At 39.0% G+C, this 16,745-nt stretch overlaps 1 protein-coding gene across 1 annotated transcript; it reads right to left on the minus strand.

The window, feature by feature from the left end:
* Window positions 1–2,553: 2,553 nt before the first annotated feature.
* On the minus strand, window positions 2,554–6,968 carry LOC122091935 (chalcone synthase-like). The gene is made up of 4 exons (XM_042662189.1): window positions 6,959–6,968; window positions 5,878–6,060; window positions 5,570–5,647; window positions 2,554–3,371 (listed from the first exon to the last, which is right to left on the minus strand). The coding sequence occupies exons 1-4, from the start codon at window positions 6,966–6,968 to the stop codon at window positions 2,554–2,556; spliced, it is 1,089 nt and encodes a 362-aa protein (XP_042518123.1).
* Between the last annotated feature and the right edge of the window lie 9,777 nt (window positions 6,969–16,745).

The raw sequence follows: 16,745 nt of genomic DNA on the forward strand, positions 1-16,745 counted from the left end.
AATGAGATGAGTTTTTCTTGTTGTTGCCTTGGCATTGTAGCCCCGATCTGGAATTGCCGAGCGTTATCCCCCTCTTTGGCCTCAACTTGTACCAGATCCTCAGCCGGTTCCCCCCGTTGATAACTGGCATCATCGCGTAGATCTTCTATCAGGAGCGCCTCGCCCGCCTTTTCTCTTCCCCACAAGGTAGTGGCGTAGCACCTCCGGGATGCCTGCTGATCTCCTCGACATTCCTCGACACCGTTCTTAGTTGAGAATTTCATCTTGAGATGGGGTGTGGAGACGATAGCCTTTAGTAGGTTCAAACCTACCCTCCCTAGTATGGTGTTGTATGCCGAGGTAATGCCTACTACCAGGAAGTTGATCATGACTGTTACTTGGTGATCTTCGGTGTCGGCTCTTACTGGCAACTCAATCGATCCTTCCACTTTTACTGGGATGCCAAAGAATCCCTGCAAGGGGTGTTCGACTTTCTTCAACTTTTCCTCGTCCAGGCCCATCTTCTGGAAAGCCTCAAGGAACAGGATATCAGCTGAACTGCCGTTATGCACCAAGATCCTCTTCACTCTGCAATCTGCTATGGTCATGGTGACTACCAGGGCATCGTCGTGCGGAGTGTGCACCCCTTCCAGATCGTCGTCTGAGAAGGAAATAACCATCCCCGTCCTGGCCTTCTTGTTCGACCTAGCCACATGTATGCTTCTCGCATAGGTTTTTGCTTTCCTGGCCGAGACTGAACTTTCTCCAGCGGCTAGGCCTCCACAGATGGTTGCTATAACTCTAGTTGGGCTCTTATTCTCATCTCGGAGGCGATGGTCATCTTCCTCGGGTGTCCGGTCCCTTCGCCATTCCTGATTTCCTCTGCGGGCAGGCCCCCTTCTTTTATAGCGGCCTCTACCATCTCTCCAACGGTTGTCCCTACGATCATTACCGTCTTGGGCATCCTCCTTTTCGCGGTCCACGAATCGGCCTAGATATCCTCTTCGGATCATTCCTTCCATTTGCCCCTTGAGGTGCCAACAATCTTCGGTGTCGTGGCCATGGTCCCTGTGGAAGTGGCAATATCTGTCCATATTGCGTCTCTCGGGGTGCCGTCCCATCTTTCCTGGCCACTTCATGGCTCTGGCATCTGGGGAGTCCTTTATCTACATCAATACATCCGTTCGTCTTCGATTCAGGGGTGCGTATTTCTCGAACTTCCTTGGTGGACTGGGTGCCCGACCACACTCAGACTTTCATTTTTTACCTTCTTCGGAGGGTTTGTCGTCACCCCTTGAGATCCTTTTCCTTCTCGTCTTCCTTTCAGCTTCTTCATCAGCTTGAAGGGTTTCTTCCATCTGGATGTACTTATCGCACCGAGCTCTCAACTCGGTCAGTTTCCTCGGTGTATGCTTCGCCAAAGACCTTTTCAGCTCCTTATCCTTGACGCCTCCCAACAGGGCTGTGAACTCTTCTTTCAGGTCCAGACCTCTGATCGTGATCTTCTCTTGTTGGAAACGCTTTATGTAGTTCCGCAGTGATTCTCCTTCATGTTGCTTGACGTTGGTCAAGTTCAGCGTAGTCTTCTGAAGGGGTTGGCTACTGAAGAATCCATTCATGAAGAAGTAACTTAGATCGCTGAAGCTGTGGATCGACTTCGTCGGCAGACGGTTGTACCATAGCCTTGTCGCTCCTCTGAACGTCAATGGCAGGGCGTGACACATAATATTTTTTGAGACTCGATGGAACTGCATAGCGACCTTGAAGCCTTCCAGATGATCGACGGGGTCCCCAGACCCGTCGTAAGTGTCATACTTGGGCAGGCGAAAGCCGATCGGGAGCAGGTCCCTCATGACCTCATCAGCTAGAGCCTTGTCATTAGTGAGGTCTGGCTTGCGAGCTCCCATCTGATTTTTTGCCATCTTCTTGATCTCATCTTTCAGGTCCAGGATCATCTGCTTTAACCCTGAGTCCTCGTGTCTCTGTTCGTCTCCTTGGCGTGGTTCCCCATGTGGGTCTCCGGTGGCCTGTCGTGTCCTTCTCCCTAGGTGCAGGACTTTCCCTCATTACTCGGTTTAAAAAATTATGACCGGACCTTATCGATCCTGTACTGCTTCGGTCCTCACCTCAAGCTCTCTCGGGCTGGATGTGGGGGCCTCTCGGTGCTCCGTCGGTCTTCTGAGAGACAGCTTTAGAGACCTCCTTCATTGCCTTGGCCATTCAGTCATATTTATCCTGGAGGGCTTCGAACTGCTCCCTTGTCACATATTCCTGCTCTCTAGGAGGGGGCAGAGGATTACTATCTCCGCGCACCGAATATCCAACCGAACGCTGGTACCTCACGAAACCTTTCTGATCATCGTTCCCCCTTTCTCGTCCTATTTCTGTCGAGGGAGGGAGCCCTCCTGAAGGTTCCTCCTCCCCCATGTTCATGTTCGATGTTGCTCTCGTCTTCTTACGAGAATGGAGAATTATGTTTCTATGTAGCAATACTGTGGAGTACTATGGTCTCAACAATAAAACCAGGTCCAAACCCAAAGAGAACACCCCACTCAAGCCCTTCACCGGTGGTCTTCAGCCCTCTTCGGCGGACTTCTTCCTTATCTCATCCAAAATGAACAACACACAAACACTGGCCAAGTTACCATACTCGCCGAGTATGTCCCTTGTGGCACGTAGCTTCCCAGGTTTAAGGGTTAACTTTTCCTCGACCTGGTCCAAAATTGCCGGTCCACTTGGGTGGGCAATCCAGAAAATTGAGTTCCAGTAAGAGATGCCAAGAGGCTCAAATGCCTCTACCAGGCTCTTCTCAATGTTGTTAGAGACGATGATAGGAACGTCCTTGCGGAGGTGGAACGTAGCCCCAGCCTCTCTCAAATGTACGTCAGCGGCACCTTCAGTGTCAGGAAGAATGGTTTGGGCTGCCGAGACCAGCTCGAACAAGGGCTTCTCTACACCAGGCAATGGGTCAGCTCCAACTATAAGTGCAGTTGCTCCATCCCCAAAAAGAACTTGACCCAATAGACTATCAAAGTGAGTGTCACTTGGGCCACGGAAGATCAAAGCAGTGATCTCACAACAAACTACAAGAACACGAGCACCTTTGTTGTTCTCTGCAAGGTCCTTGGCAAGGCGAAGAGTCGTGCCACCTGCATAGCATCCCAATTGGTACATCATGATTCGTTTCACAGAGGGTTGGAGGCCAAGCAACTTGGTGAGCTGGTAGTCTGCTCCGGGCATGTCCATGCCACTACTGGTGTAGAAGATGAGGTGGGTGATCTTAGACTTGGGCTGTCCCCATTCCTTGATGGCCTTAGTCGTTGCTTCTTTCCCTAGCTTTGGTACCTCAACAATCGCAATGTCTTGCCTTGCATTCAAGGAAGGATCCACATTAGTAGTTTTGTTCAAATATGGTATTATGATTGTGATGACATAAAGTTGATGGGTTTACTTTCAAATACTACAGTATGATGTTAGAATCCAAATTATGTTTGAGATTATAATTATGTAGTCATATGGTTCAAGTGGGAGATTGTAAGAATATTCTCTAAAATATTCTTTATTATTGTCCCATATACCAATTAGGTAATTGACCGATACTAATCTCATAGAATTGGATTCCAAATAGGAAACCCACTCCTTGTCAAATTAGGGAAAAGAGTCCTACCCTATTTGCACACTTTGATGGGAGGGTGCAAAACTTTATTTAATAGGACTCTAGGTCCTCCTCCTACTCTAACGTCGATCTCATTATTGGTTCCATCACCAAGAGAGCATTAAGAGAGCTAGTGGGAGAAACCTAGAAGATCCATTGTGTTCGTGATTGGGATTGTAGGAATAAAAATACAGGAAGAATATAATGGCGGAAAATTCTTCATAGTCGATGGTGAACGGTATGCATCGACCCTTATAGTTTAATTTTTGTGATTCAATGATTGTATGGCAAGATCCTATCTGTTGTTATTAGTAGGAATAACATCCTTCACTTTGAACTCCCCTTCTCATGTGTTTATTTTCCTTTTCTGCTTCTGTTCAATGCCCATTTCATTTTGAGTGGATGAATCATGGGAGTTTTGTTGATTTCACTTTTTGGTGTAATTATAGTTCATGGGTCTTGTACAAATTTTCAGGGTGATTTTGAATTTTTGAGTTCTCGTTTTCGATTATATCAGTGCTCACAGGGATAACTACCCTTTACAATATTGGGCTTACATATGGTGGCCCTGTTGTTATGACTTATGGGTGGTTGATTGCTGATCTTTTTACCATGACTTCACCATGACTGTTGGGTTATCAATGGCTGAGATATGCACCTCCTACCCAACCTCATGTGATCTCTACTACTGGAGTGCTAAGCTTGATGGCAAGGATTGGGTGCCCTTTGCCTTATAATTGATTGGATGGTACTTCTTTTCTTCTTCTCTTTCTCTCTTCTCATATCTATCAACACTTCAAACAAGCTGAACTGATGATTTTGACATTGATTTCTAGCCCAGTCGAATCTAGACTTATCCTATGTTAATCTGAGATTTAGGGGACATATGTAGAATTTTGAATTGACTGTTGTTGTTGATTCAAATGGGATATCCTACGAATGCATGCAAGATTTCATGATTTTTGCACTAAAAATAAGAGACCCATAAGGAGTTTGAAATTTTTCTCCTATAATCAAATCCATGATGAGGTGGTGACAGAGTCTTTACTAGGTTACCTAGAGAAAAAAGGGTTTCCAATTAAAGCTATTTTTTGTTGAATTGGTCTACACTTCCTCCTTAGAAATTTGGCTCACTATATTGTTGTTTAGTGTAGGGCTGACTTTAACATCATTCCATTTCCTTTTTGCAATCTATTGTTAGTAACTACTTAATGGTGTTGAAGTCCTTCTGCCACGTCCTCTGCTTTGAAGGAATTCAGGGAGAATAAAGTAAAACCTGAAGTTTAGTAAACTAATATCTGATATTGATTACTTAGTTATATCCTTGATATACCTATCTTCACTATTGGGAAGTTTCTGTTAGACTCTTGTTTCATTGCCACCAATTGGTTCCGAAAGCGGGACACATCAATGCATGGACCTTCTTGGTAAGAATTTTGTTTTCGAAACAACCATAAGATCGTTCCTCTAAAACTCTTGTTTAGACCATGTGAATAGACTGTGATTTGTGATTCTTAATTGGGATGTGTGGTCCAACCTTTTACTTAGTTAGCATCTCTGCTAGTCAACTTTTAACTTTTGTCACCCTTATGAAGGTGTTTAAGAAAAATCAGAATATTCATCGTCATCCTCAGGTAATAGTAGTAACCATCATTAGATAGTAATAAGCGTTTATAAAGAGTTTACTCTCCTTGGCAACCTACTTTCATCACAACGATAATGGTTCAGAGACATTAGGCTACTTTCAACTCTCAGAAAGACCATGTAACACCCATAGCCATCATATTATTGGCATAAGTTCTTTTGGATCAAGTCCTTCCTAATTACATAGCAAACTAGCTTATAAGTAGTTGAATTTTGATTGGTAAACCTTTCAATAATATGATCTGTGCCAAAACACAGAGTCCTTTTTGCCTTTTATTTTCTTTCTGATGAAAGCACACATGTTTGGGTTCTCCTTGAGGATCTCCTCAGTCAAATACTGGTGACGCTTCTTGATCGTGGTCTTCTCACCTGTAAATTGATTCATCCACCAAAAAATTAGGACAAACAATTAGGAGTAGAGCTTAACTAGAGAGTGCAACTCATTAGCAAACTCCTTAAATAGGAAAGCCCTGACCCTTACGAGCAAGATGGCTTGACAAAATTCCATTCCATGGCCGATGGATTCTTGTATTTTACGAAAAAAAAAAAAAAAAGGGAAATAAGGAGCTTACTATTGTTGTGTTAATTTATTTACTTACACATGCGCTGGAACTTCTCCTTGAGTTGGGTCATGTGCTCGCTGTTGGTGATGCGGAAATAGTAGTCAGCGTAAGTGCTCTGGTCGACATAGTTGGGAGGAGTGGCAGTGCCGATGGCCATCACAGTGGCAGGACCTTCGGCCCTTTGAGCCTTGCGGATGGCATCAACATTTACCATATTTCGTTGATAGGGAAAGGGAGTGTTGAGGATCAAAGGAAGGGACTGCTTGTTGCTTCTTGTTTGCTGTTTGCGTTTGAAATGGCCAGGTTTGTGTGGCCTTTTAAACATGGAGAAATTAAGCGGTTGCTGATTATGGTCATTCCCAAAATTGAGTTGACTCCCTATCTACGTCATAAATCTACCTCTCACATGCTCAAGAACGCCTCTCTCTCTCTCTCTCTCTACTTGCTTCAATGAGCCTGTTAAGCGTGCATGGTTTATTATTAATGGGACTGATAGAATGCATAGGTTGTTTTCGTAGCATATGTGGAGTAAGCATGGGAGTTAGACTATTTTTTTTTTTTGGGAAGAGTTAGACTAGTTAGTTGTTCCTTTTAGCAAGAAGGTAGTTGGGTGGTTGACAGAGTTATCAACGTAGCATCTAGGAGGAGATAGGATCAGTTGTTCATACAATCACCTTGTCGCACGAGTTAGCGTCCACCATCTATCCATGTGATTGTATGAGCAGCGGATCCTATCTCTTTAGGAGTTATTATTGGAGTCCACATGCACTATAGTGAGCGGTGAGGTGCGGTGAGCATTGGACGGTTGAAAGCATCTAGGCATATGTCCCAAGGAGTTCCCAACTATGCGATGCTCACTACACTAGTGCAGCGACTGCAAAGATTTTCACATTTATTATTGAAGTGGGATGCTTAGTTTTACTAGATATTTACCACATCAAGATCTCTAGCGGCTGGAGAGGCCAGTGAGGGTCCCAACTATTAGATGGACCCTAGCTATAAATTGGGGTACATGTGGATAAAATTTGGTTAATTTCTATGATTTTCTTTGGAGGAGGTCTTGGCTTCACTCATTAAGCCAAAGACATTATAGCTTAAAACTATTTTATCTCTTTATCTCCACTCATATTTTCTCTCATTCTCATCTTATCTCCTCCCTTTCTCATGCAAGCATCATCTAGTATCAAAGCCCGAAGAATTATCCCCACGCTAATATGGCAATATCAAGTGGTGTAACGTGTAGGGAAGGTTTCCTATAAATCAGTTCTATCGAGAGGCTCTCGCCGTTCAACTGTGGATCAGGTTCACGTACGATTTGATCCATACAGATAGAATCTACCTCAGAGTTTGTCATTGCATGAATTCTATATATGTGGATCAGACCCGTACGAGAATGATTCTCATATGAGGAATTGATCCGCTCTCCTCACATTCACCATGTCTTTCATGTATCCTTGCTCAAGAAGATGAATGGGTGCAAGTATCAAGTTCAAAGTGAACTTCCAATCGTTACTTCAGCACATGAGACTCTCCATCCAATTCCTCAAGCCTTTTTAGACAAGCGCAAACAAAAGGTGCAAATGCTCACACATTGGCAAGTACTCTCACCATTGTAGGCGATGTGAGAAGTTTTGAAGGTTATCAGAATTCAATTTTGAAATATTGGACTTGAGGACAAGCCTGCCCTTTGAGGAGGGGGGGAAGGACTTGTTATGTACATACATGGCACTATTAAACATATGTGGGATTGAGGGTGTCAATTTCAAGCTTGGCCCCTCAGGCTCAATCGAGCTTGATCATTTAAAGCCCAAATCGGCCTAGTCTGATTAATAAACATGTCGGGCTCAAGCTTGGTTCGATTAATAAACATGTCGAACCAACCCGTTTATAATTGGTCATTCCTGATGCAAGGTTGCAATCCGAAGACTCAAGTGGGACTGACTGGTTACTAGGCCGATATATTTGAAGCCCTTTTACTCAGCCCAACACGTTTAAAGCTCGATTAGAGCCCATTTAAAGATAAATGGCTAATCAATCCGTTTAAGGCCCACTTAACCCAATTAAAGAGCGGTACCCGACCAACCACTTATAAATAGGACCATATCTAGCATATGAAGCCTGACTATTTAAACGACGCGATCATAATGCAAGGTTCTAAAGTGGATACACCTGATTAAGCAAGACTAATTGACACCCCTACATGAGTTTTTATTGTATGAATTGCATAAGGTATTAGTGTTGCATGGATTGTCTTCATAGGATATGCTGAGTAAGCATGGTAGTTAGTTTTCCTTTAAGTAGTTGGGTACTTGAGTGGTTCAAAGAGTTACACATCATCGATCGTAGTGGTTAGGAGTTATAAGCAAACATAGCTAGATGTAACCAAAAATATGACTTGGATAAACTTTGATTCTTATGATTTGTCTTTGGAGAAGGAGGTCCTGGTTTTCTCTATTAAACCAAAGCAGCTTCTTCCATAAGGCTTTTATATTCTCTCTCTCTCTCTCTCTCTCTCTCACACACACACACACACACACACACACACAACCCAAGTCAATTCTAGGTTTACCATATATACTGTAACCCTCTGGAAGGATTTATAAGGAGAAAAATGACACAAATTCAAGAAAAACAAAATTCTGAATCACTTGGGATTCTGGATAAGTATATACAGAATAATCAATAATCTCACCTTCTCATCGATGATCACTAATTCACCCTTTCGATGTCGTCCAGCCAGTTTGGTGAGTTAGAAACTTAGTCAATGAACAGAGGGGATACCTCTAATCTCCTAATCTTTTCGATAATCGTCGAAGCTAGATTCAAAGTATTCACTTTATTGGGTAGAATGCCTTCTATTGTGGGTTTTATAAACCTACTCTTAGTACAAATTACGTTCTATGCGAAAAAGAGTTACTTCTACCAAAGAAGAATCCATAACTTTTGTTCAAAATATTTATGTACCTGTGGACGATTAGGCCTGTAAAAATTCACAAAGTGATTGGATTTGAATTCCTTGTCTTACCCAACGAGTGGGTTTTGTGTTAGGACTTTTATGTGGGCTTAATTGATACTGATTGATCCGTTAGGCCCAAGTAGTTATAGACCCACTATGATTAGGAAACTCTTAGCCCAATCCATTATGGGAATGAATTAGGATTTAGGGATTCTATTATAAATAGAAGCTAATTGTCCCTACAACCATCACTTTTATCTTTATGATTTTGGAAGCACAGACTCCCCTCACAGGAGTAGTGCATATGTGAGAGAATTCCAAGAGCGAAAGGTTGTAGAAGATCTTAGTAGATTGAACTCTATTAAGTAGTTCTTCATTGTCATCTTCATGAGACCAATCTTCAAGCACATAGGAGAGAGATTCGTGATTAATATTCATGGGGCTTCTAAACTTACACATAGGTATTCCTCTACTCCCATTGATTATCATAGATGGGGCAAATCTACATGTTTGTGTGTTCTAAGATCCTAAAATCATTGATCTTGGTTTAGAGACTACACCAATGGTTAATCTCTTTTCTGATTCTTGTATTCTAAAAGCTATGGGATTATTCATTTGATTCTATGGAGAAGAATCCCTAACATTTTGTATTTATAATAGTTCAAGTGTACAACTTATTACAATTGGATAAACTTCATTTGAAATTAAAGTTTATCAATTAAAATAGAAACTGATAAAACGTGTAGCTAAAAAATAGGGATAAGATGAGTTTGAATTTTTTTTAAAGAAAATTCAAATTCAAATTTTGAATAGGAAACACATTCCTTAACAGTCTCCCTCAAGATGAAGATGGGCATTCAGCGATCTTCAGCTTGTCACATAGATAAAGAAATCTGGTGGATGATAAGGGTTTTGTGAGGTTGTCCTCAAGCTGGTCTTTTGTAAAGATTAACAGGACATGAAGGTGACCTTGAGCATCTAATTGACAAATAAAATGAAAATCAACTTCAATATGTTTTGTCTGGACATGAAATAAATGATCCATGGTAATATACGTAGCTCCCAGATTGTCGCACCATAGCACAGGAGGTTGAGAAAGAGAGACACCCAACCCTTTTAGAAGTGACTGTATCCATATGAGTTCAGTAGTGGCATTTGCTACAACTCTATATTCTGATTTAGTGGAGGAGCGAGCAATGGTAGATTGCTTACACGCTGACCAAGAGAAGAGGTTATCACCAAGGAAGATAACAAACCTGTCTGTGGATCGACGATCATCGACATAACCAGCCCAATTACTATCAGAGAAGGCCATTAACTGTTGGGAAGTGGATTTAGAGATTAGAAGATCATGGGATATGGCATCTTTAAGATAGCACAAGATGCGCTTAACGGCTTGCCAGTGATCATCAGTCAGGGCCTTGAGAAATAGGCAAACTTTATTGACTAAGAACGCTATATAATGACGAGTAAGAGTTGCATATTATAGCCCTCCAACAGTACTACGATTTAGCTATGGATTAGATAATGTTTCACCAATATGTTGAGAAAGTCGAGTGGAAGAAATCATGAGGGTATGAGTTGGTTTTGCCCCATCCATGATCATAGAATGGTTGGCGCTTATGTCAAACGTATTTTTGTACACGTGCTTGGAGCAAATGATTTTTTGGGTTAGGCAAAAAAACCTGAACCGAAGCCACCAGAACATGATCCTTGGTAAAGGGTATAACCACACTTTCTGTTTGTGAACTTAATTTTTTTTTTCCCCCTTAGATTTTTTGTAACTCCTTCAGATTTTGTTGCTATTGTTGTTGCCAATGTTGTTCAGGCCATTCCTTTTTTTTTTATTTTTTCTGCTGGTTTAGAGGGAGTTGCTAGGTACATGTTGCATTTTTTTTTTCCTTGTTATCTGCTCTTTAAAATTTTATCTTTATTTATTTAGTAACAATAACTTACTATAATATATAATTATACCATATTGTGCTACTATAAGTGCAAGTTATGCTATTCTATTTGTAGGAATATCATCATACATTTTTTTTTTTTAAGACAATATTTTGGTACATTTTTTGAGTTTTTTGTGAACTATTTTCTTGTTGTGAAAATCATTATATTATTTGGAATCGTTGCTTGCAAGAGCATGCCTACATCTGCTGCACTTGATGTTGTAGCTAAAAATTTAAATCTGAAGTTTTTTTAGGTATTATGTTATACATAATAACTAGATTTCTTCTTAGAAGGCCTCTGCTAATATATTGAGTGGGAGTATATGGTCTCTCTTTTGATCAGATTCCAACAGGCTGTAAATTTTTTGGGAACTTCAGATTCTGGATTATGTTCGGTTTGTGGTGAAGAAAGTTTTGGGACTGATACTTATTTATGTTTTCATATAAATATGATTGTTGCAAATGTGAAAATAGGTAAGATTTAGAACATGTTTTCTTTAATTTAGCAGATTATTTCTTGTATCCTCTCAAAAGAGGTTCTTCGCCAGGTTGTGGATCTCAAGAATTAGGATTTCTAAGTATCATGGATTCTCTTCAATGTCTTAATATTATGCAACAATCTCAGAAAGTAGAATCTATACTTTCTCATGCATCAAATGCAATCACTTCATAAGAATTACTTCCATGTCTATTCATTACATCTTTACGATGACTTTAATTTTTTTTTAGCTGATGATTTACTCTCTTTGGTGCATGTTAGCTTTGTTCCTGTTTGATCCAAATAAGCCTTCCTTCATTTTTTTTTTTGGTAAGCCAATAAGCTTTCTCTAATGGTTATATTTGTGCCACCTAATATAACTATATGCAGACAATTTATGGTAGTGTTCTATCTTTATACTCTTCCCTTAATATGTAGCATGAGGACTAAGTGTTAAAGAGAGGCCGTCAGAACATATATCAATTATAGCACATGCCTCATCGCAGCAGTATAGCGTTTCACTTAGAGCAACTTCACATAAGAAAGATGTTATATGCATTAGTTTGCCTTGCACTGTACCTTTGATGGTACTAAATGATCTATGTCTTAGGATATTTAATTATTGAGATGTGAGTAAATTATAAAAAATGGTGTGAGCATAAATGGATTTGAATTTTGTCCAAAGTCTTGAAAATCATTTGCAATGCCAACCAATAGGTGCTTCCCAAGGCTTTTGGAGTTGGAAGTTTCATATTTATTGTTAAGGTTTTCCATCAGTGTATATCTTCTTTATCACCAACAAAGTTGTATCGCTCTTCCAACTAATTAAATCCTTTGAAGTATGTACCCATTAGAGCATTATTCACCAATTCTTCTTTGTAATAATTACCATCATATATTTCCTTCATCACATTGGGAAGTAAATCTCTGAAAACTATTTGCTCTCTCTCTCTCTCTCTCTCTCTACCACACATGCTTTTGCACATGCACCTTTGCTAGTATATATATATGTATATATATGTGTGTGTGTGCGTGTGTGTGTGTTTTTAGTTCGTTGTACATATTATTATAATATATATGCATTGTAGCATAGGTTATAATATAATACATTATAGATTTAATATATTATAATGTTACATACACACATCACTCACTTTTTTTAATTTAAAAACCCCTATACATAATATATATTATAAAGTATGAACCCTTCACCCACTTTTAATTTTAAGAATCTGTTGAATAAAAAAAAAATAGGATATCTCGCACTTCTCCCCATACAAATAATGTCACCAAATCTTTGCAATAGGTGGTATCCTTTGCAATAATGAGGAAACCTAGTTTCTAATAAAATAATAGATAAAGCAATTCCACTAAGAGAAAAATACACATTCTATAATTCTGAAACATAATAATACAAAGTTTATATTTGCATGTTAGAGACAAATAGAATATTCAATATATCATTAGCATTGATTGTAATGAGAAAACTTTTTAAGATACCACCCAATAGAAGAGATCAACTCATAAGAGCCACCATGATTTCAAACAAATAAAGAGAGAGAGAGAGAGAGAGAGAGAGAGAGAGAGAGAGAGAGAGAGAGAGAGAGAGAGAGATTTGTGGATAGATTAATTTTTAAACATTTTCAGATCTTTATGGCAGATGAGATCGGGATAACCAATTGAAATATGTTATTGATTAGGAAAGTTATATTAATGAAGGATGTAGAATATGATAGATCAAAACCTACTTATCCGCGGGAGGGGGAGAGAATATTATGTTTTGAGAGGAGCTTTAAGAAATTCTTTGAAGGGAAAGTGAATAAATGAAGGGATCAGAGATTGGAGAATAGAATTTTGGTGGTTGAGATTGGAGAGGAAGAGAAATGATAGATTGGAGAATAGAATTTTGGTGGTTGAGATTGGAGAGGAAGAGAAATGGTGTAGTTTTTGGAAAGGGGAAAAAAAGTCAACAGTCAAATTTGTAGAAAGAAATTCAAAAATGTAGAAAAGTTGGAAAAAAATTAAATAAGTAATACATACAGAGTTATGAGATTCGGTAAAATTTTTTACATCTTTGATGAGATGAGTGTTAGAACTCCCTATGGGTTTGAGTTTGAAACCCTATTGAGGAAACCACACAGGAAAAACCAAGAACACGAATCTAATAAAATTATGGAGGATCGATTTGTACCTTTCACCTAGTATGCTGAAGATGATTGATGTTGGTCACTCCCACTTTCGCTCTCTTGGCTTGGCTATGGATCTTCTACAGCCCCTTAAACCTCCTTGGTTCTCTCACTTTAGTGGTAAAGTGGGGAAAAATGAATAATGGTTGTAGGGACCCAAAACCTAGTATTTATAATACTGTCCTGCACTCAAAACCCTAAACCACAATGGGTTGAGCCATTATATCCCTAAGCTTGAGAGTGGACCGAACCGGTTCATGCAATTTGACTCTCACCCATTTAATCAACCCGAATAATTAATTTAGCCCATAAATCCAACAATCTCCCACTTGGGCTACAATAATTATAAGGATGTCTTTTAAATTGGTGTGGCCATAGAATCTTATTACATTAACCACTCTTACTGTGATTCAGTTGAAAAACCACTCACATTGAATAACAGCAGAAGATACACCTCAATATACGGCATACAACTTTCTGTTATTACAAACATAAGTAAGTTTCTTAACACGAATCTATGTGGGATACCATCATAGAAATATTGACATATCCTCAAATTACACTGTTGTCATTCTATGTAGGTCCTTAACTGAGATATTAACCTTCACTGTGGCAAATCGCCTTTGATCTGTGGTTAATATCTAACTGTGGCCTTCCGCCTATAAAATGTGGCAAATATTGCCTATGAACTGTGACAAATACTGTCTTAAAATGTGGCAAACATTACCTTTTGAACTGTGGCAAAATATTACCTATAACCAAGACAATTACTGCCTATAAAAACATTCTTAAATGAAATCATAAACCAAATATTTCAATAAATAACTGTGCATAATGTAAATGCTAAAACTTAACCATAATTCATCAAACTGTGCCCCAAACATACGGGCTAAGGTTCAAAACATAAACAAATACTAAACAAAATCAAAGCTCCCACTAATCAAGCATTTCAAATAACTGTATGTAAAGAAATCCTAACTACTTGATGGGACCAAATTTTACTTGCTCTCAATTACTGGTGATCATTCTACCTCACCCTTTCTTGGTATCATCCTGCTTATCAGCCCCAGAATTCTTCCTCTTCTCTAACCATTTCTTGAAAATAAAACAGTCCTTTTTCACATGTCTTTTCTTATGGCACCAGAAACACTCTACGTTGTTGGTATTCTCTTCATCCTGAGCCTTTTGAGATGTGTCAAGTTCTTGAGAGCTATTATTCCTGTCATATGGCTTGGCGCTTCCTCTGTTGGAAAAATTTTTGTTCCTTCTGCTTGGTCCACCAGAAGATCCCTTGTGGAAAGTTGCATGTGCACTCTCAAACCTAGTTTGTTTCAATTTTTCTTCCTCTTGAGTGCAAATGGAAATTATCTCATTTAGGGTCCAATCGTCCTTCAGTGCAATGTAGGTAGATTGGATAACCTTATACTGACTAGGGAGGGTATTCAGTGCAATATGTACAATATATTCTTCATCGATCTGTATTCCAAGATCCTTAAGTTTACCAGCATCAGTAGCTACACCCAAAATGTATTCTCTAACACTCCCACATCTATCATACCTTGTATTTATTAGCCTGGTCATCAATGTGGTTTTCTCAGCTTTCTTGTTGTGTTGAAATCTACCTTTAATAGCATCCAGGAATTCTTTTGCAGTGTCTTTGATCTCTATGTTCCCACATATAATTTCAGGAACTGCCTTTTTTAAAACCAGTATGTAGTTTCTGTTTGCTTTAGTCCATTTCTTAAACTTGGTCCTTTCAGCACTTCTGCTCGAGTCTGTGAGAGGCTCAGGTTTAGGCTCCCTAAGTGCCAAGTTTAAGTCAAGAAGACCTAAATGCAATTCTAATTCCTCCACCCACTTTTGATAGTTGTTACCAGTGAGCATTGGGATGGAAGACACATAACTTGAGGGAATGGCCATCTTACTACAGCAGTAACAAGAACACAATACATGCCAAATATCAAAATATAAATCATAATATAAAAGCATGTAATACTATCAATATATTTTAAATAAGAGTTACAACTAAAAATGTATCCCTATCCTTTGGGACAGGAATTAGCTGATGCTCTTATATTCTTCTTTTAACTGTGAAAACAACACTAACTTCGGAATTCAATCACCTTTGGGCAAAAGAACTCCAAATTTAATGTCCCTTTCTGAAATGTGGATAATTATCTTCAAACCTTGATGACATAACCTTTGGGAAAGTATCATCTTTACTGTTGGGGAAGATACAATCGAATTGAATGTACCACTTTGGTGGGTTTCACTCAGTTCTATCATATCTTTCCCATTGGAGATATATATCTTTATGTTCAAAACATACATATAAATATGTCACTAGGACAACAATAACTATACAAGAGTTACAACCGCAACTACATTCCTATCATTTGGGCTAAGAATGCACTGGTCCTCTTGTAAATTCATATTTACTGTGAAAAGAACAATAATTTTTGAAATCCCCTCACCTTTGGGCTTAGGAACCTCTAGGTTACTGTCATTTTCTTAACTTTGGTGACATCACCTTTGGGCAAATGTCACCTACATTGCTACCCTGTGGAAAATCATGAAATAATAAGATGTACCACTTTGGTGGATTCCACCTCATCATTTCATGGTTTCCTAAAGCAAAATTACTTTGCAACTAAGAATGAGCGGAAGCTTACACCCTTTTCCAGATAAACATATTTCAATTTAAAAACCTTTCCCAATTTCATGGTAACCAATAACATATACATTTTTCAAAGCATTGATTTATACTCTCTTGTTTCAATGATTAAAAATAAATACAACATACAATTTTAAATTAACATATCATTAAAAATTAGATCATTAAATGTATTTTGATTTGATTTAAAACTCCTACCCAACTTAACTCATTTAAGCAAGACATGGGCTTTAGGTCTAGTGTCAAACAATCATGGGTTCAGCCCATTATTTAATTTACATGGGCTTTAAACTTAATATCAAACAATCATGGGTTCAACCCATTATTTAACATCTTAAAATCAAGTTTGGTAGTAGAAGTTTGACTCCGACTCCAATAAATCCCTGTGGGAGACCTTTAACCCATTAGACTTAAAACAGTAAAACAAAACTTTTATTGAATAACTAAACATCCATGGGCTGAGCCCATTATTTATTTTAAAGAGTGGGCCATTTCTTTTGTTTTCTAAAACTTTAAAGGACAGCCCATTACGTTTTAAGAAGTGGCCCATTTCCATTTTATAAGAAAATAATAACTTAAAAGTGTGACAGACCGAAGTTTGGGTCTATCATCACCCACAAAAACAAAAAACCTATAACTAAACCCTCTTCCTCTACCGAGAGAG

Source organism: Macadamia integrifolia, chromosome 10 (genome assembly GCF_013358625.1).
Source record: "Macadamia integrifolia cultivar HAES 741 chromosome 10, SCU_Mint_v3, whole genome shotgun sequence".
Classification (NCBI taxonomy): Eukaryota; Viridiplantae; Streptophyta; class Magnoliopsida; order Proteales; family Proteaceae; genus Macadamia; species Macadamia integrifolia.

Excerpts from the sequence above, each read along its gene's own strand:
- LOC122091935 (XM_042662189.1), bottom strand. Across the intron at positions 5,648-5,877 it reads GGAGAAGTTCCAGCGCATGT|GTGAGAAGACCACGATCAAG; the intron begins GTAAGTAAATAA and ends ATCAATTTACAG. Across the intron at positions 3,372-5,569 it reads GAACCCAAACATGTGTGCTT|ATGTGGATCCTTCCTTGAAT; the intron begins TCATCAGAAAGA and ends ACAAAACTACTA.